Raw genomic sequence first — 20,328 nt, forward strand, 5'->3', positions numbered from 1 at the left:
TCCACTTTGAACAATCTGTAAACATTAATAAATAAACCAAGGTTAACCTAAAATTGGTTTCTACTCAAACAACATGCATTGATTCTATTGAAATAACCATTCATCATCATTTTGTTTTTATTATTAAATTTTTTTGTTAGCAACATGACTTTAAGAGTGAGTTTGACATCTTGTAATTTTCGTTAGCTCATTTCTTAAAATGTGTGAATAAAAATTAATTAATTAAAAAAAATCTAATTTATTAGTTTACGTGGTAAAAAGTGAGACAAAAGTGGATTTACGAAAAAAAAAACACTAAAAATGAAATTTGAAACTTTTTAAAAATGAAATTTGTTTTGAAACCAGCTCTAAATTGATCACAATGACTTTAATTGTAAGAAACACTCTAAAAATAAATAAATAAATAAAAGAATGACAGTATGACACTCTCCCAACTATCCAAGTAGTAAAGCGGAGCATAAGAATTAAAATAAAATTTTACGTAAACATTTGTGGACCATCAAAATCAAGAGAGTGGGACTCCGCACTTGATGGATCAATGAATTGAAGATTTTCCAAAAAAATAAAATAATAATAATAAAAAAAAATTTTCAACCGATAAAATTTACTTTTAAATATTATACCCTTTATCATCATATTAAAACACTAATTAATTTTGGATATAAATTTTTTTTGTCCAATCATTACCGACTAAAAATAGTTTGGAGTTTGATCCGTGGGCCGAGATTCCAAAGCTAAAGGTCAGCCTATCTCTATCACTCACCGATAGTAGCAGAAGGGCAGTGCATGTCCAAGTAATTAGGATTTAGCAATTAGCACTCATGGACGCATAAAAAAACTTGGCAAATGATCTGAGATCAAATCAATCAGACGGTAGGAAATAGGCGTGTCACCCCCAAAATCAGTCACAGCTCATCATCACTCACGCACACTCAACATTCGTGGCCACTACCCAAATAAACAAAACCCATAGCATTTCTATACCCTCATTTCCACACCACACCACACCACGAATACATATAAACAATTTCAGCTCACGCCTCTCTCTCTCCTCTCTAGAATCTCTACGCAAAGATGAGCAAGGGACCAGGACTTTTCACAGATATCGGCAAGAAAGCCAAAGGTAAAAAATAAATAAATAATCGTACTCTCATCGATCACGATTTTTCGTTTACTTCTTCTTCGCTTTGATTTTTGATTCAATTTCTTGTATAATTTAATTATTCGCTGTTGCTTGCTTTGTTTGTTTGTAGATCTTCTAACCAGGGACTTCAACTCCGATCAGAAGTTCACTGTCTCTACCTACAGCGATGCTGGAGTGGTACGTATACCATGGAATCTAGCTCACTCTTTTTTTTTTCTCTACTCACACACACACATTGAGTAGTTAATTTAGGAACTTAGATCGGTAATTAGGTTAGGGTTTTTGAAGATTTGAAGTGAATTTCCACTGTTTGTTTGTTTGATTTCACAGATTTATTAAAAATTTTATGTAACGATATTGTCAATACTTGGATGTGAAACCAAATTACATGAGCTGATATATCTACTGTTGTTTCTAGATGACAAATTCTAGTATTTTTTTATTATTTAATTTGTCAACGTTTGCTGAGCTAATGAACATTTTGCAAATTGTTACGTTCAAATTTAGACGGCATTCAATTGATATATTTTTAGGTTTGTAAAGTTGTTTATTGGTGGGATTTTGATTCAGCGCCTTAGATATTGTTCATTTTAAGCCCTTTGACCTAGCATGCCAAGAGCCTTGTAGTTGTAGCTCAACTAGCACCTGATGGTGTTTCCAATGGAGCTGTCCAGGATTCAAATCCCCTTCCCCCATTGTAACTATCGAATTATCAAAATGGTCCTTGGCCTAGGGTTTTTCTTTTGATTTGTTAAGTTACATGGACACCCAGTTTGTATTGAAGTCACTCTCCATCTAGTAATGACAAAAAAAAGGAGGTGCTCTTTGAGCTAGATCTTTTCGTCGATGTTTTAACTTAAAATGTGGAGCTAGCATAGAATGGTGAAACGGGATGTTGTTTTGTGCCAACAGAGACTAAAAGAATGTCGTTTTCAAAATAGATTTGGGGTATTGATCACCTTTTAAGTAGTGTGTGACTGGTACCTTACAGTGAGTTTGCCTGACTGCTTCACGAACCTTCATCAAGTCTGATTTAATATTTTTAATTTAAGTTTAGAACTGTCCGTGTATTAAAAAAAAGTTTGAAATTTATATAAAATTAAGTTGACTTGGCTTGAGTTGTTTTGGTCATTTGTTATTATTTTAGGTTGCTCTTATCTATAGCATGGTATTTCAACTGTACTGCTATTTCTTTTAACACCCCCTTGTGCAGTAAGGAGAACTTGTAGCCAGTTTGGATGGAGGGGGAGTAGAGGGGAGTTGGCAGGAAATTGGCCATTAGATCTAGTGTAAGAAAAGGGTTTAAGAAGAAATTTCAACAACAAATAAGATTTAAGGCATAGAAAAAGATAATAGGATTGGAGTAGGAACAATCAAATATCAATTTCTAGGCTCAAAGAGCTCAAGAAATATTCAAATATGAATTTTCACGAAATTGGTAAGAAAAGGCTGCCTACAATGACTCATAAGAGGCCGTTTATAATAGCCTTTAATAACCCTGGAATCCTAGACCTTTGCCTTACATATAACAATTAAATCTTAATCATCTAACTTCATTAAAAGTCACATGCTAGTTACATGATCTTTTTAAATGCTTATATAAATAGAAGGCAATGGACAAAGGGGCCTTTTTTCTTTGTTGGGCTCAAATTCTCCTGCATCACCCCCTCCCCACAAAAAAGCACACTGCTAAATTATTTCTGTGAGAGTTTTGATAGTATAGTATGGAGCACAGAAGCTCTTTTTTTCCCTCTCTTCTTTTTTATTTGGGGGAGCGGTTGATTTACACTCAGATAGCAAACCTATTTTTTTTAATATGCACATATCTGAATACATTGGTTGTTTTTGTCTTACTAAAAGCTCCTTCTATGTCTGTAAAGGGCAGCTGCTAGGCTAGGAATCCTATGTTTCTTTTTTCTTTTTTCTTTTTTTAATTGGTAAAGTGCACGGTCACCCTGTGGGTCTTGAACCTATGACCGTGCTCTCCACCCCATATGAATGGAGGAGGAAGAGTGATATGAACTGAGCTCATTGGCCTAGCAGTCCTATGCTTCTGTGACATTATGCAGTTTGACCTGTTAGTTTCTTAAGCAGCTAATTCTGTCAATGCACCTCCAATCATTAACAGATAAATTTAAATTTCTGGGTACCTGTCATGCTTGATTTGGGAATGTTGATCGGTGTTGATGCCATAGTTATTCCTTCTATGAGGGCTGCTTGTCTTGTAATTTGTGAATTTATTTATCATTGGGGAGAAACAATATCAACTGTTCTTTTTTGTTTATTCTTTTCTTTCTCTTTTCCAGGCACTTTCATCAACAGCAGTGAAGAAAGGAGGATTCTCAACTGGGGATGTGGCAGCACAGTACAAGTACAAGAACGCAGTTTTTGACGTCAAAGTTGATACAGAATCTAATGTGGGTTGCTTTATTGTTTGAAAATGTTAGAACAGTAAATTTATGTGGTCAGTTAAGAATCTTGCGTTGTTCATTCTTTTTTTTTTTTGGCAGATCTCAACAACCATTACATTCACTGAAATCCTCCCATCCACAAAGACAATTGCTTCATTTAAAGTGCCTGATTATAACTCTGGCAAGGTACAAATTTTGGCTTCTTTTATGCTGGAAAACTCTCAAAATGATCATTGTTTCATTTTTACTCAAATCTTTTTTTTTTTTCCTCTGGCAGTTGGAGGTGCAATACTTCCATGACCATGCTACCTTGACGACAGCCGTTGCTTTGAACCAATCCCCTGCCATTGATGTTTCAGCCACCATTGGTACCCCTAGCATTGCTTTTGGTGCAGAGGCGGGTTATGATACTACAACTGGTAATTTTACGAAATACACTGCTGGCTTTAGTGTTGCAAAACCAGAATCATCTGCTTCAATAATCCTGTAAGATTCGATACTCTTACGCACGGACAACTTTTTTGATTCACTGTTATCTTAATTATATTGAACTTTAGGAATTTATTCATTATAGTACTTAGTTGCTCTCTCTCTCTCTCTCTCTCTCTCAGGGGCGACAAGGGGGACAGTATAAAAGCATCATATGTGCATCACTTGGATCAGTTTAAGAAGAGTGCTGCTGTTGGAGAGATCACTAGAAAGTTCTCTACCAATGAGAACACTTTCACAGTTGGAGGGTCATATGCGATTGATAGCCTGACAGTGGTGAAAGCAAAGCTCAATAACCATGGGAAGCTAGGGGCTCTCCTGCAGCATGAGGTCATACCCAAGTCAGTGCTGACAGTCTCTGGAGAGGTTGACACCAAGGCCTTGGACAAAAATCCCAAGTTTGGATTGGCCATTGCTCTTAGGCCCTGAAGGGTTTACTGCTGTTGGATGATACAACATTGGAATTTACACAACTTCTATTCAATTTTTTTGGTGGCGCATGAATTGGAGCGCATAATAATGAGTTCCACAGATTTACTTGATTCAGATTCGCAGACTGTGGATCAATGTTTTGATACTTGAGGTCTACCATTGTCATCTGTTTCTCAGTATTTTTTTTAAAATCTTTTTATGCTTTCCCGTTGTAGGCATTTTGATGTTTGCACGTTATATTTGTTAGTCCTTAAATCAGGAGTTCTACGTAATTCATATGCTTTTTGAGGGTCACTTTCCAGAAATGTTTTGAGCATCGGTCATTTTCTCCCTGATCTGGGGAGTTTGCAAAGTGGTGGTATATTGGAGTCCTGGTTTTGAAGAACCATGTTTTCCTACTTTGTGTTGATGAATCTGTCTATTCTTTTTCTAGTTGGTTGTATACAACTTGATAATCTAACATTTCTGTTAGATGGTGATCTGATTTGTGCGGACTTAGGACTGGCCTCGGAAGACGTCGCCAGGAGGTATTTCTATGATTTAGTAAATAGGAGCCTAATCCAAGTCTGAGAAACGACTGACATGTCTCAAAATGTTGAGCTCGTGATCTAATTAACTAGGTAATCCTTCCAAAATCGAGAAAGGAAAAGCTTTGGAACATTACTCGTGAATCAACCATCAAACAACTTGAACAAGCGATTGGGTGAGTGTGAGTGTGGTTTGTAATGGAACCATCAAATGCAACGAAGCATTCTACGGAAATTTTGCATTCCATTTGTTTCAAAAACAGAGAACAAGAAAAAAGAGGTAACGCTTTTGCCTTTTTAGAAGTTGAAAATTTTTTGTTATTCCCCTTCGCCATTTATCCTTCCGTTCCTTTGTGTCATCACTCATCACTGGTTCACCACCATCATCAGCTCCACTATTACCTCCATCGTTACACCATCACTGGTTCGCCACCACCACCCCAACCTCCATGCCTATATAAAATATCAATGATTTTACACGCTAGCCAAACAACGTGGATAACTTTTAGATTCAACCAAAGGAAAACAGTAGTTTTTTCGGGTAAATACTTCCTAAAGTTTTCTACTTAAACGATAAGAGACATAAGAGTTTATAAAGTTACTAAAGCTATTTAGATGTAAGAGGTGCACTTAAAACTTTTCCTGATGAGATTTTGAACAGATTCCATTAAAGGGAGATTGGAAATTTATTCAAGAAATTTAGTTAAGATGAAGCTATCAAAATCTGTAGAGAAGGTGGTGAATGAACCAGGCGATGATAAATCTTAATAAACATGCCTACATATCCCAATTACTGGGATTTACTGAATTGTCAGTTAGAATAATGCTACAATCACAAACTATTTTACAACATTTTTACAAAATATTGATGTAAACATCCTCTTATTAGTTTTCATCTAAACCCATTATTAATATCACTTTTTCATTTATCAATAATCACTCACCGTATTAGCTGTTTATAAAAAATTTTGTAAAATAGTTTGTATCTGTGACATTATTCTTGCCAGTTAACGTCAATATGAAATGAGGAGTCATGGCACCACCAGGAATAGGAAACATTGCACATGTCCAATGCAGCAACAAATTAGCCATACGTTAGACAATTTGGGAATAGGAAATATAGCATGAGAATACTCAATGGGGCCGTCAAAGACGAAAGATAAAAAATCACATTTGGATCTCTTTCAAAAATACGTGCCTAGTATAACATCGGCTTACTCGGGCATTTGATAGAAGTAAATTATCACAGTGGGCTCTGAAACCATTTATTCCATACCAACTGTGACATTTTGGAAAATACAGAAGGGTGCCATGCCAAATTTAGTCGTAGCAGAGTAACGAGACCTACAGCTCAAATCATAATGAAAAAATTCCATAGCTCAAGCTGTCAAATCTAAAAAACTGACCACGTAGATGTTTACATGTGTTTTATCAAACAAGCAATCAAATGAAGTTGGCAACCTTGAAATGTTTCAAGTAAAATATACATCTATTTTCCCTTAAAAACTAGGGGGTACATATCAACACACTACTACCAGTGGGAGATCAATTGATGAAAACATGTCACGGGGCTATTAGATTTGAGAACAGAGACCATAAAAAAATCACAACCATGATGTACATTTCATTTTATCTGGAATGGTTAAATACTTAAATCTACATCACAAACTGCCTTCTATAAGTAGGAACACCAAAATCTTGAAATGCAAAAGCTTTACTCCTAAGACACCACAAGTTTCCCAAACTATAAGAGCCCGCATCATACCAACTAACTTGCCTACTTCTATCAGGGTACAAATTAGAGCGACAGTGCAATTTCATCAACCACATGCCAAGCCAAAATACTTGTTTAATAAACCCCTTCATTCATCTAGCTAAATCTTACATCAACCCACTTCACATCTTAACAACCATTGATAGAAAAGCTACCACCAGAACTTAAGAAAATCAAGAGAAGCTCAACCTCACAACCTACCTCTCCACAACTAAAATAAACTCCCAAACGTCATTGTGCACCAAAGCCCAACCAAAGCCAAGACGCAGTTAAGATAGAAGAACCTAATGAAAATCTGTGCAGTCTACACATAAAGACTTAACTATGCAATAGCATAAAGACTTGAACTACACCAATTTCACTGTGCACCATAGCCCTGATGTGTTTCTGCATAACAATTCACCTCCCAAAAGCAAATGCTATATGATTATAAAAATTCTTCCACTCCCACTAAGACACCGTAAGTGCCAATATGTGATTGTTAAAAAAAATTATTGATAAATTTATCCACAAAACAGAACACCGTATTAACAATAATATATATGCCTAGTTCACATGCTTTCAATCTTTTTAACACTGCTTACCATAATCAGCTTAGTATTACTTCAATCACATTTCCCACAATCATTCAGAACTAAACACAGGCTATGAAGATGAAAACTTGAGCTCCACTACATGAGTTCTAAACTAGTAAAAACAAAGCAAGAAATTTATCCAAGTTATTGTCACTACCAGAAAACTATCAAATACAAAACTAAATTCAGATTTTTAAGACCCACTTGTCACCATAAATTTTTTAGTTAAAACTCTAAATTCTTTCAGACATCACCAACACAAACAAACACAAAGCCATTGGAAACACAGTAAACATTTATATAAACCCTACGAAATTCCAATGCACATTAATAACCCCAATAAAATTACAACATTCATCTCATTATTAACTTAAAAAAAAAAACTACATCTTTAATATTAACATTAAAATAAAACGAAAGCACAAAGAACCGCACAATCACAGCACTACGTAACCCAAAATGAGAATTATAGCCAGAATATTCAGAATAAACGCATTGATTAAACAAAATCCAGGTCATTAAGAGCCAGACACAACACATAAGACCCTCAAAATCCATAAAACATTAAACCAAGATAAGCGTTCTCTTAGTACCACCACAGACAAAAACAACCTAATAAAAAAAACACTATTACTCAACAAAAAAAAACAGATCTATAATAATCCCATAACCAAAACCTTAGTTTTAATCAACGTTCTGCATGACATCCTCAGCAGTGAACTTGGTACCCTTTTCCTTGTCTGCGGCGGCGCGACCCTTGGCCTTGCGGTCGAGAAGAGACTTACGGTCCTTATCGAGGCGGAGCTTGGTGATGACAACCTTGGAGGGGTTGATTCCGACGTTGACCGTCGACCCGTTGACCTTCTCGCGGGTGATCCGCTCGATGTGGATGACCCATTTGCGACGGTACACCTGGACAACCTTGCCCTCGCGGCCCTTGTAGGTCCCGCGCACGACCTGGACCTCGTCGTCCTTCCTCACCGGCATGGACCTCACATTGTGCTTGCTCCTCAGGTCGGTGGACAGAGGCGCGCTCATCAGCACGCGCCTCACGCTCGACGGAGCTGTGAAGTGGGCCTTACGGTTCTTGCGCCGTGAGCTCGTTACTCTTGGGTTGTACTTCATTTTCGCTCTCTCTCCCTCTCTCTCTCTCTGAGGAAACCCTAGCTGATGGATGTGACGGCAACCAAATGGGAGAGTGGAAGAGATTAGGGTTTCTGAGGATTTTATAAGGAAATGATAATGGGTGGAAACGACGGCGTTTTTAGAGGATGGTATGAGGTAGGGTTTTGTGGGGGGCTTAATTAGGGTTTTTATGGTTCTGGGTCTAGCCCATTTTTAAAAACTATCGGGTTTTCTAACTTTTATTTTCCCCCAAAAAAACTATTGGGCTGCTCAGGCCCAAATAAATATTGGGCCAGTCTTATTTACACAAATTTATTAGAGTCTCACTTGCCCACAATTTCAGGGACCGGTTAGATTTACAAATTTATTATTTATTTTTTATAATCAATATTTTCAAGTTACTTTCTTCTAAAATATATATATATATATATATATATATTGTGTGTGCCCAATTCTGGGCCAATCTTGTTTTTGGGCTCACAATTTATTTATTTTATTGGACTGATGAGTATTCTACAATGAGTAGCTCCTATATAGGTTGATTAAGAGCCTGTTAAGTAGCTAGCCTATTTAATTGAACACTTTTATGTCTATGCTTGATTATTTCCCTAATCCTAACTTTCCAGTGTCTCCTCGCTTACTCTCAGATAGTTCCTCTATTTTATAGCCTTGCCTCAGTAGGTTATTAATGATGACCTGTTTCATCACTTGTGTGGAAGGGGTTGATTAAATTATTCTTGACAAAAGAGGGTCCCACATTGGAAATAGGAGCCTCGGAACTAGCAATAGACGTTGGTAATTGCTCAGCAACGATGTTACCTAAGGCACTATCAAGGTTGTTTGGGTCGAGCTCAAGTTGCGCTGTACTCATGGTCGATATCACCACCAGACTGATCCACCTAGCAAGGTGGACCCCACTTTTTTAGTACAATTTGTTCTAAATTGTTTGGGCTCTTGACCTTGGGCCAAGGGTCACAGGTCCATGACCGTACATACATACATAGATATATATATATATATATATATATGTGTGTGTATGTATGTATTCAAGTGAGTTTAGTTGGTAAATTAGTTTATAAAAAGTAAATTATTTTCTTCCTGTTTGTGAGAATACAAACTTTCTTGGAATAAACTACTTATTAGACAAAACTTCGCACCAAATTGATGGGCTCTGCCACTGCCTAAACTAATAGGACTTCAAAAGTACAAAATATTCAACTAAGAAAAATAAGGGAACAAGCAATGTAATCACAATATATAGATATCTTAATTCAGAATTCAAGTTCATACAAATAAGAAAAATTCAAGTCACACAAACACCTAAGTTAAATTACAAAACTATACTTTGATAATTCATGTGAGGCAAACGCACTTACAAACATGAAGTTATCCTTCCATTGACTGGGTATGTGAATCAAGTTTATCAGATTTTTTGTTATTTCCTCTGTGATAATACCTTTAATCTTTATTTATAGTAGACAAAACAGTTACTGCACTTCTCCTTATTTTTTGGTAACTTCTATTGCACTCTGACTTAGTGGATAACTAACTGATATTCTCTTGTTATAACAGGTCTTGCAAGTTTTGCTTTTTGGGCCAGGCTTACACTGATCAAAATTTGGGCCACTGATCCAGATTTGGGCCATGTGAACAATGTTTATTTTGTTTTTTTTTTAGCCTAACACTTCCTTAAGGTTCAACTCGGCATGAGTATGTGACAAATAATTTATAATAATAATAATAATATTATTATTATTATTATTAGGTTTTAACCTGTGTTTTTGATTTTTATTTAGGAGAGTGAGGCAATGTAATCGTTTAAATTGACATATAATGCAAAATATACAATAATTAAAAACTAATTTGAATTCAAATTAAAATTTAATTATGCATGACTTTGATATAATTTATTATTATTATTATTTTTTAGAATCAACTTTGATATAAACTAAAATATATGATTTGTCGATTGAGCTGCCCAAACACATGCTAAAAAATTAGTGGGATAATGAAGGAGGCATTTCCTACACTATGTCGCCAAATAAGGGATGCCAGAATGGGCTTATCTTTTTTCTTTTGCAAGAAATGGACAAGGCAATCACCATTGTTTTGTAAGAAAGGTACTTCCTATACTATGCAGTGCACTATGCTTTCTATCCCTTTTTTTTGACGGTAAGTTTTGAGAACCAAAATTGAGTACCATCATCAATTATTAAAAAGTAAACACATGACCATTGTTTTAACTTTTAAGTAACAGTGTATTCGAATGAACTTACTTTTATTTTTATTTATTTAAAAAAATAAGTTACACAAAAATATAGCCATTCCTAAAAAAATATAGATTTTTTTTTTTAATAAAAAAATTGTACATTAGTGAAAAAACAGATCATAAACGGTCAAGTCATGTTTTGTGGTCTGAAGATTTCCTAACAAGCGATTTAATTTGCAAGTCCTAAACCTGATTTTCCAAATCACTTTAACCAAGAGAATTTCACTCAAAAAATTAAAAAAAGAAAAAAAATTGAAAAAAGAAAGGTTATTAATGGAGGAGTTAAGGCTAGCATTTATGAGTCATCACATGCATACCATTAATATCCCACCAATTTATGCGCTAGCAGGGAATTTCTCACCTTCCTAAGAACCCTAGTGGTAATAACAACAACATTTCCTAATAGTATTTTAGAATACTTCTCTCTGTCTGTGTGTCAAGGAAGAGAAGCTAAGATGGCAATGAAAGCTTGGAGAAATCTAGGTGTGGTAGATACCATATATGAAGAAAAAGAATATGATTTCTCCTCTGCCTCCCCTTCTCTTTCCCCAACCATCTCTTCTCCTCCCACGCCTCTCCATACTAGAGTAGCAGCATGGTAAAATGTTTTCCCTTCTTTTCCTGTTTATATATTTATTTGTTTTGGGTTTATTATCGTATCAATTTCAATGTTGCAGAAAATCTCAACTACTTGATATTTTAATGAATTATGTTAAATATTAGGTCTTTGGCAAGGAAGCAGAAGACAGACATCTTGATATGTGTTCATGGAAGGTATTTTCATCTGCATAAGGTTAGTTGATTCATCACTTTCTTATGTGTTGCTTGATCTACCATTCTTGTTGAATTGATATGGCTTATGAAGTTTTTTTTTTTTTTTAAGATGTTATTTTTAAAAGGGAGGGTGATCCTGGGTTATATTATCACTTTGAAAATGTAAATGAGACTAGACTAAGCTTGGGGATACTGAATATGGGTGACAACCGACAATGGATGATGAAGAAATGTTCAAAAAAATTTTGAGTAAATATATAGTGAAGGTTATAAAAAATTAGTTCAACAAGTTTATCAGTTTGATTAATTTCTTATTTGACAAAATGTACATGAGGTTTTGCCAGGATGAGCAAATTACATTTGGGATTGCAGAATGCAAATGGGTCATATCATTTTTTTTTTTTTTTTTTTAATCCTCACTTGGCTTTTAAAAAAAAAAAAAAAAGAAAAAAAAGAAAAAAAGGGAGAATGTAGGGGTGTTTGGTCGTAGTAATTATCTTATCTTTTTTGTGGATTTGCCGCTCCTATAGAACAAACACAAGAGATACTGCCTTGTTTGGTGGGCCATAGGAAATAAACAAATTTGTCCACAAGTGGGTAGGAAATATCTCTCAACAACGTAGAATTTTTTGGGCCCGTGCGCAGTAAATTACTCCTAATTTTTTTTTTTCATTGAAAATAGAAAAGAACTGAAGTTATTAAAAAAAAAAAAACTTTGTGAAAACATTAGACAAGGGCATACGTTACTTATGAATTATTACAAGATAATGAAGTGACATAAGAATGTCTTTAAAGATAGTAATCCGTTTTGCCATGAATTAAAAATTTAATGGCAAATGTGCTTTGATATAGAAGAAATGTAACTGCTCATCAGCAGATTTTAGTGTAATTCACTTCTCTTGCACAAGACAAATGATAAAAATGTACTTATTGTGGACGCGACTTGTATCTAGTGCAGGACACGTTAGAATTTGGATAAATTTCAATATGTTCAGTACACTGATACAGTGTAATATACGTTGGGAGATACTTATTTGAATTCTAAGAGCATCTTCAATAGGAGAGTTAAACACAAATTTCTTTCTACTTTAGAGAGCAAACCCACAAAATAGGTTACTGTTTATTTTTCAAATATTTTTTTTTCTATTATAATAATCAAGTATTGAATAAAAAAAAGTTGGAAAATGTGTAGTTGTTAAAAAAATAATAATAATGAATAAAAAATAATATTTAAATGAGATAGAGAATCTGTTAGAAAATGTATTTGAAAAAATAGGTAGTTAAAAGGTAAAAGTTATTATTCATTCTTCAAATAGTATAAAAATTTGCTTAATTTGCTGGAGATGCTCTAATATATCTAATGCATTGATGCTCTAGACACAAACTTTTAACTTTCATTTTTTATTTTTTATTTTTTTATTGAACTTACATTTAGACCAAAATAAAACTATGAAAGTAATTTTATTCACCTAAATTCAGTGTAAAAATAAATAAAAAATAATTGGGCAATTAATGTGAAGTGAAAACACAAAAAACAGTGTTCAGTGGTCACTTATCGTGTATGTGTATTAATGTGTATCTCATTTTTGGTCCTAGGATGCCCTGACATCAAGAAGCTCATATTTAAAGCGGGAATTCCAAATAACGGAAATCTCGGAGTTGTCACTCTCTCCACCGTTGAACATAACGGCCGAAACGTTTTCTCTCGTAGCCGATTTCTGCTACGGGACCCACATCGTCATAACGCCGTTCAACGTCGCGGCGCTCAGAACGGCTGCAGAGTTACTAGAGATGACGGAGCTTAACGGCGAAGGCGAGGAGAACCTGTTGCAGATAACGGAAAACTATTTCCGTCGAATTATCACCGTTAACAGAGAGTATGCGTCCATAGTTTTCCGTTCGTGCCTGTCTCTGCTTCCCGAGGCCGAAACGACAGCGTATCTAGTGAGCAGATGCGTTGAAGCGTTGAGTTCGGTGGATGACGGTGACGGCAAAGTTGCTTGTTTTGATGACGTAATTGCAATGGCTCCCGAGGATTTTCAAATAGTCGCCGAGTCCATGCACCGTCGGTTAACGTCCCACGATGTTCTTTATAGGACCGTTGATCTTTATTTCAAGGTTAGTTATTGAAGCATCAGTGCATCACTATATTTTTCTCTTTTTTGAGTAACTTTGTGTCTTAATTTAGACAATTAATTGGGATATAGACGTCTCTCCATTTCATTGATTTCGAAAACAAACGGACAGATTATTGTCCATTTAATATCAAGATTTAATTTTTATAAAATTACTAGTAATATATATCTTTTAAAAGTTATTTACTCTTCTTAATTTTTTTTTAATTAATAGATAGAATACTGTTCTTAAATTGGTATAATGGAATTTTAAGAGACATGAATCATGATACTATATAGACTCTTTTATTAATGAAAACCAAGTAATGACTTTGAAATGAATATGATCCATTTCTTTTAATATGAAAATCCTGGTCCTAAATCAAAAGGAAAATTATCACTTTCTAGGATTTATAAGTGATAAAAATAAAAAATAAAAAAATTATATGCCTTCAAACTTCTTGAAATGATCATCTTTATTTGAAATGGTAGCCAAACAAAAAAAATTAGGGTGTATATTTCATATTCTTCAATGCGAAACCACTCAATGACTATATTGTACAATTTTTTGTTTCTTCAATTCATTTTACTTCATTATGGGTATAAGTTGTTGAAAAATTGTATTTTGAGTTTAAAACGAGAGTTTTTAACAAAAATTAAGAGAAATTAAGGTTGCAAAATAGAGTTTTAAATTTTAAAAATGTTCTTTTAAATCTCCCTAAACGTCTAACTAAACAGACTCTATATATTAATTTGTAACTTTCTTTTCTTTGTTATGTAGTTTTATAATTTTGAATCCTTTCTTAATTATACACCAGGCATACAGTGGCAAGATAACGGAGGAGCAGAAAACCCATATATGTAGTTCCATTGATTGTAACAGCCTTTCACCTCAACTCCTCATAGAGGCAGTACAAAACCCTACAATGCCATTAAGATTCATAGTTCGAGCCATGTTGGTGGAGCAGCTCAACACTCGCCGCTCCGTTTTCACTGTCCCTGCAGAAAGTAGCCAACCTCGCAGGCAACAAAGCAATGACCCTGTAACCCTAGGCGCTATACTTCAACGTGAGGCAGCTCTACACCAATCAGCTCATCTCAAAGCCGCAATGGACGCCACGAGCTCGCGCATCCAAAGCCTAGAGAAAGAACTAAATGTCATGAAGAAGCTGTTGGATGAGTCTGAGAAACAGCAGAGAAGCATAATGGCGTCAGCTCGGTCTGCAAGTTTCCATAACTGTAGTTTAGAGAATAAGATAGAAAGAGGTGACATAGGATCGGCTTCTTCGGGGAGCTTCCGGTTTTATGCAAGAGGAGAAAAATTAGAAGGAGGGTCTTCGTCCTTAGGGTTGGAGGGGTCGTGTACTAATGAGACTCCAAGAATAACAAAGAATATTCGACAGAGATTGATGAAGGGTTTAAAGAGTGCATTTCGAGTATCAAAATCACCCTCCAAGAATGGGGTTGAGAGCAAAAAATCAAGCCGAATGGAGCAAAATCGAGTAGGAGATGAAGATGACAATGTGATTGTTATGATAAACAAGGAGAATTTGCTTTCACATTGAAATCTTGGCTCTGTAATGTAGCTAACAATCCTCTTCTTCTTTTTCTCCTTTGCAGTTTAATTTGAAATTTTTTTTTACCAAGTAGAAGAAGGGATTCAAATTTAAGTTATTCTCAATGCTAGATAGTACCATTGTGCCTCGAGACCCATTATAGTTTAATTTGATATAATATGTGTAGGTAGACACTTTTATGTTTTTTCTTTTGGAAATTTGAGAAAAGCTATAGGCCCATAGTAACCAATTCTGGGGCTTACCATGCTCAGCTTCCAATGTCACGCCTTTTGTCTTCTTTACTTGCTTTGTTTTCAACCCATCTTCGCCATTGTATCTCATTGTGGTCACCCGGGGAAAAAAATTCTCCATTTAAAATTGATTCATTTTATAATTTAAATTAGGTACTAAAATCTAAAAATGTATATATTGTAACATAATTTAAAATTTTAATAATGTGACTTTGTACATAACCCTATTAATTAAATCCTAAAAATAAGATCTCAATAATTTTGTAAAAATGGTTTTTAAATTTCTTGAACTGTTGTGGTACAGAGACATTGCGAACGCCAAAGTTGGAATAGTGATTGTGTGATGACCAAAAGGTCTAGGGCTGCATCTTTTGGCACACGTACAATTTAATGAGCAAATACGTGTAAAAGTGATGTAATATATTCAATTACTAGTTTTTTTTTTTTTTTTTTTTTTTTTATAGGATTCAATTACTAGTTTATATGGAAGTAAGTTGTATTAATATGTGTGCCAAAAGATGCCTCTTATAAGCACTTGATTTAAATTACAATGAATATTATATATATATATATATATGTGTGTGTGTGTGTGTGTAAGGACACAAAAATCAGGTTGTCCAAACTCACTTAGAACAGTGAAGTTTGTGCAGCCCAACTAGGCCTAAATTAATAAATATTTGTAAGAGAGTGGGTTAAAACAAAGGAGAGGGGGGATTAGCCCGAGGACAATAACAGGGTAAGAATGACTGAAGATCAAAGTTTATGTATATATGAGGCTTATTACAAGCTTGCTTGAGGAGGCAATTCTTACACAAAATGGTACAATGTTCACTTTCTTTCTCTCAATGTTCTTGTTCTAATTTCTCTCCTTTGAGTATTCTTTTTGGATCCCTCTTTATCTGGAAGCTCCCTATCTCTTATATACTCCCCAGCTTGTTGCATCTTGGCTTTTCATTTACCATCTTCTAGATTCTTCTTTGGACACATGTCCTTTTAAACTTCAGGTGAAGATGGTAGAAAGAGTTGTTTAGCTGTGAATTCCACTGTTCAAGTCATTTCCTCATTAATACAGCTGATAAAGCTGTTGCTAGTTGTGGTGGGCCTTTTTGTAGTTAAAGTAGGCTGGGCTGCCTCCTGCGATATTGGGTCCGAGTATTCTGAGTAAGGGAGTTGAGACCGATCTAACTGCAACTCAATTTGGTCTGGCTTGTGCGCAAACTATGTCTTGTTTGCCAGGAGCACGCTTACGGCGGGCAGAACGTGGTGTTTATCCTCTGTTTCTGCCGCAGAAGTAACTTTTCTCTAGTTTCTGCCACAAAATGAACTTTTTTCCAATTTCTACCACAGGACTGACTTTTTTGCTATGTAACAAAACTTTTTGCTGTGCAATAAAGCTTCCTGCTGTGCAATAAAGCTTCCTGCTATGCATTAAAGTTGTCTGTTGTGCTTTAAAGTAGCATACTGTACTTTAAAGTCTTCTGTCGTGCAATAAAACCTTTTGCAATGTGAATGACTACTCTTCGTTTTTATTGCAGAAATATTTTTCTACTTCCTGCACATAAACAAATCTAAAACCCCAAAAAAATACTCATCAAACAAATGTTAGTTTAAATGAGTTAGCATATTCTCAAATATATACATACATATATGAGTATATATACTTATACGTATTCACATATACATATATAAAATATATTTTGCAGAACATGAGAAACAAGATATATGTATATATATACTTATGGCAGGATAATGATTAGTTTGTGTCAAAAGTAAAACACATAATAACAAATAAAGAAGAAAGCTTCCGCATAAAAGGTTTAGCTAGTATAACAGCTAACACGGTACATATAATGAAAATGTGCTACAGCAGAATAACTAGTACAAAAAGTAAAGATACCACAGTAAGACAACTAATGCAGCAGACGTGATAAAAATGTGTTATGGCAGAATAACTAAATACAGCAGATATAATTTATAATGAGAGAAATCAAATATATTTGCAATCAAAATTAAGTATTGAATCTTCCCATAAGATAAGTTAACCAAGAAAGAACCCAAACCCCAACTTGAATAACCTTGTCATAAGTTTTTGCCATCAAAGTTGTGCATTTTGGAGAATAGGCCTAAATGACTACTAGCTATTACTTTTGGGGACATCAAAGAGTGGGTTTGCTAAGAGGGAGGGAAAATATGGTCTATTGATGCATGCCCCTATTCCTGCCGTATTTTCTCTCTTTGTTTTACCACTTTTTCTCTTTCTCTCCGTTCTTTCTTTACTCTTAGTTTCTTATTACTCTCCTGCCGTGGGTTGTTCCCCCTTTTTGGTCTTTCCTTTTCCTGGGTACCTTTCTCTAGGCGCTTACTACTCTCTTACCATGTGTTTTCCCCCCTTAAGTGATTCCCTCCATTGGGTCTCCCTCTTTTAGTATTTTTCTCTCTTCTCTTGTTTTTTTCCTCTTCCCCTGTTTTTTTCTCTTCCATTCGGCCTCCCTTTTTCTGCCATGGTTACCTTCCTTTTATAGCAAACTGATTCAATGGGATTTCTCCCTTTTACCTCTAGGGTTTCACCAACTGTTTTTGGTTTGTTGTGGGCATCCTTTCAAGATTTCCCACTCACCCATTAGTTGCCCAGACCACTGCCATTGTTCAGTTCATGTTTGCTGTACCACTACTCATTTCACGACAAAATTCCCTTTTGTTTGTTCCTGCTGTAAACCTCTACCTCACTACCTAGCTCTATGGCATGCATCAGATGGTCCCAACCATTTATTACTGTTTTTGGGTAAGATACCATCCCAGCAAGATATATTCCCCAAAAGAAGTCACGGCAGGAAACCAAATATAGACCCCATTTTCCCCCCACCACCAAACCACGTCCTCTGAATCCCTTTGACCGTGGGCCTACCTCCCTTGTATTGGCTAGGTACAGGTTGGTGATGCCTCGGCCCTTCAGTGCTTGCTCTACTGTCTTCTGTGTTTGTCTCCCACGCAGTTTCTGCCGTAACAGATTAACTTTGTTTTGGTCTGTTGCATGTTTTATCTTATTTCTTCATGCGTTTCCTGCTACGTTTGTCATTTTCCTTTGGTTTGGCTTTTCTTTCCTTCACGTGATTCCTGTTGTTAACACTTCCTACCGTTCCTTGTTTCTTTTCATCATGTTTCTTCATATCAGTTTTCACGCCTATCCTTTTATACAAAAGAATTTGGGCATTTGAGGGCCAGATAATGTTAACTGGATCAAAAGGGTCTTGGGCCCAATTTGTCTTTGTCTGCCAAAGCCATTCTGCCAAGGAACTATATTATGCGGCAGATCTGTATTCTGTGGCAAATTTGCGTTTTGCTATAGATTGCTTTCCCTTGCATTTCTTTCTTTAGACCTCTCTTGCTCTTTGGTCTTCTTGGTGGGCCTTGCTTTTCATTGGGCTTTCTTCCTCATGGGCTTTTGGATATGGATTTGCAAAAAAATGGGCATCAACACCAGTCATTCAATATGGAGGAATTAGGTGAACTTTCACTGGAAGCTTCCTTCAACCACTTTGACCCTCAATCTAAACATTATTCCCTCCATTCGGACTTTTAGGAGGTATTTTATCTCTTCTCCTCCTATCCTCAGGCAAACCCTCTCCTAGGACTTCGAGTGCTCCTCTAGTGAGAACTACGCTTTATTGCATCCTTCCTCGGTCCTTTGACGCCCACAATATATATATATATATATATATATATTTTTTTTTTTAAAGTTGTGACTAAGATTGTAATAATTAAGGATCAATACATTTGGACTTTTAGAGCAATTGCATTAGTGTGTTCAAAATTATTAAAAAGAAAAAAAGTTTTACACATTTTTGCTCAAAAATAACCCACATCAATGGGTTTATAACACTGTATGTATACAATAATGTCATAGTAACCGTGCTTATTTACATGGTTATTGTAACTTTCTATCCGATTTCTTTAATATTTTTTTTCTCTCATCTTTCACCCTTGTCAGACGACCTTTCTTCCCCTACACTCTCTTGATCTCTTCAATGTCCAGGAAAAAGAAAAGAACAGGAAGAAGAACAATAAAGAAGACAAAGAAGACCACTGCAAGCAACCAACCACCCACCCACCCCACCACCACCACTCAAAACAAAACCAAACAAAAAACCTAAGGAAAAACCCATTCGGAATCATCATCAGTTTCCTTAGACAAAAGCAAAATCACCACTGTTTGGAAGCAACACCGGTTTTCTTAGCACTATTCGAGTCTTCTTGTTGCCTCTCGCCACATTTCCCAACCAATTCAAACACCTAGTGAATTCCACATAAATTTTAGATCAATAACAAGAAGTAAATTTAAAGAAGTATAACAAAAAGAGAGATCTGATTTTCAAGTGTTTATCTATGGAGGGTTGAGTAGAGGGATCTAATTTTCAAATTTGAGTCATGGAAGTTGATGGGAGAAATATGAGATTTTTCAGGTTTGAGAGAGAGCGTTTGTTCAAAAATAAGAGAGAGAGAGAGAGAGAGTTCTAACGTGTGGGGGTAAGGAAAGAATAAAAGTAAAATAAAAAAATTATTATTTAAAGGAAATAGAGTGTATAATAGATGATCTGAAGTAGATATTTTTGTAAAATGATTGTTTAAAATAAAAAATAAAAAAAGCTTTTATTGTAAAATAGAAGGGCTAATGCTATTGCTCTTATACCATCAAGGGGGCAAAGGATAATTAGACCTTGCTGATATTGAATAATTTTTCTTTACTCTCAATTTAGGGTCCGTTTGGATACAACTTATTTTATTGAAAACTGAATATACTATAACAAAATAATTTTTAAATATGTGAAAAATTACTGTTCACTTTTTTTTTTTACTATTCATATGCCTTGGTGCACTACTTATGTTCTA

General features: G+C 35.3%; 3 protein-coding genes across 5 annotated transcripts in view; 2 read left to right on the forward strand and 1 right to left on the reverse strand.

The window, feature by feature from the left end:
• LOC126732900 (mitochondrial outer membrane protein porin 2-like) overlaps positions 1-4,770 on the forward strand; it is a 50,247-nt gene extending 45,477 nt beyond the window's left edge. The window contains exons 1-6 of one of the 3 annotated variants that reach the window (XM_050435955.1): positions 908-1,123; positions 1,254-1,321; positions 3,451-3,561; positions 3,655-3,741; positions 3,833-4,041; positions 4,167-4,770. In XM_050435955.1, the coding sequence (XP_050291912.1) occupies positions 1,075-1,123; positions 1,254-1,321; positions 3,451-3,561; positions 3,655-3,741; positions 3,833-4,041; positions 4,167-4,473 (831 nt within the window). In that variant the 5' untranslated portion in view covers positions 908-1,074 and the 3' untranslated portion in view covers positions 4,474-4,770. Of the gene's footprint in view, positions 1-907; positions 1,124-1,253; positions 1,322-3,450; positions 3,562-3,654; positions 3,742-3,832; positions 4,042-4,166 lie in introns of those variants that run through there. The other 2 variants (XM_050435957.1, XM_050435958.1) reach the window with 2 other exon arrangements.
• Positions 4,771-7,830: 3,060 nt separating this feature from the next.
• Positions 7,831-8,592, reverse strand: LOC126732902 (60S ribosomal protein L26-1). Its single transcript, XM_050435959.1, has one exon. It carries the CDS (start codon positions 8,475-8,477, stop codon positions 8,037-8,039), a length of 441 nt encoding a protein of 146 aa, XP_050291916.1. The 5' UTR covers positions 8,478-8,592; the 3' UTR covers positions 7,831-8,036.
• Positions 8,593-11,086: 2,494 nt separating this feature from the next.
• Positions 11,087-15,492, forward strand: LOC126732903 (BTB/POZ domain-containing protein At3g49900). The gene is made up of 4 exons (XM_050435960.1): positions 11,087-11,344; positions 11,470-11,539; positions 13,117-13,638; positions 14,453-15,492. The coding sequence occupies exons 1-4, from the start codon at positions 11,202-11,204 to the stop codon at positions 15,197-15,199; spliced, it is 1,482 nt and encodes a 493-aa protein (XP_050291917.1). The 5' UTR covers positions 11,087-11,201; the 3' UTR covers positions 15,200-15,492.
• Positions 15,493-20,328: the final 4,836 nt, after the last annotated feature.

This window comes from Quercus robur, chromosome 6 (genome assembly GCF_932294415.1).
Source record: "Quercus robur chromosome 6, dhQueRobu3.1, whole genome shotgun sequence".
NCBI lineage: Eukaryota > Viridiplantae > Streptophyta > Magnoliopsida > Fagales > Fagaceae > Quercus > Quercus robur.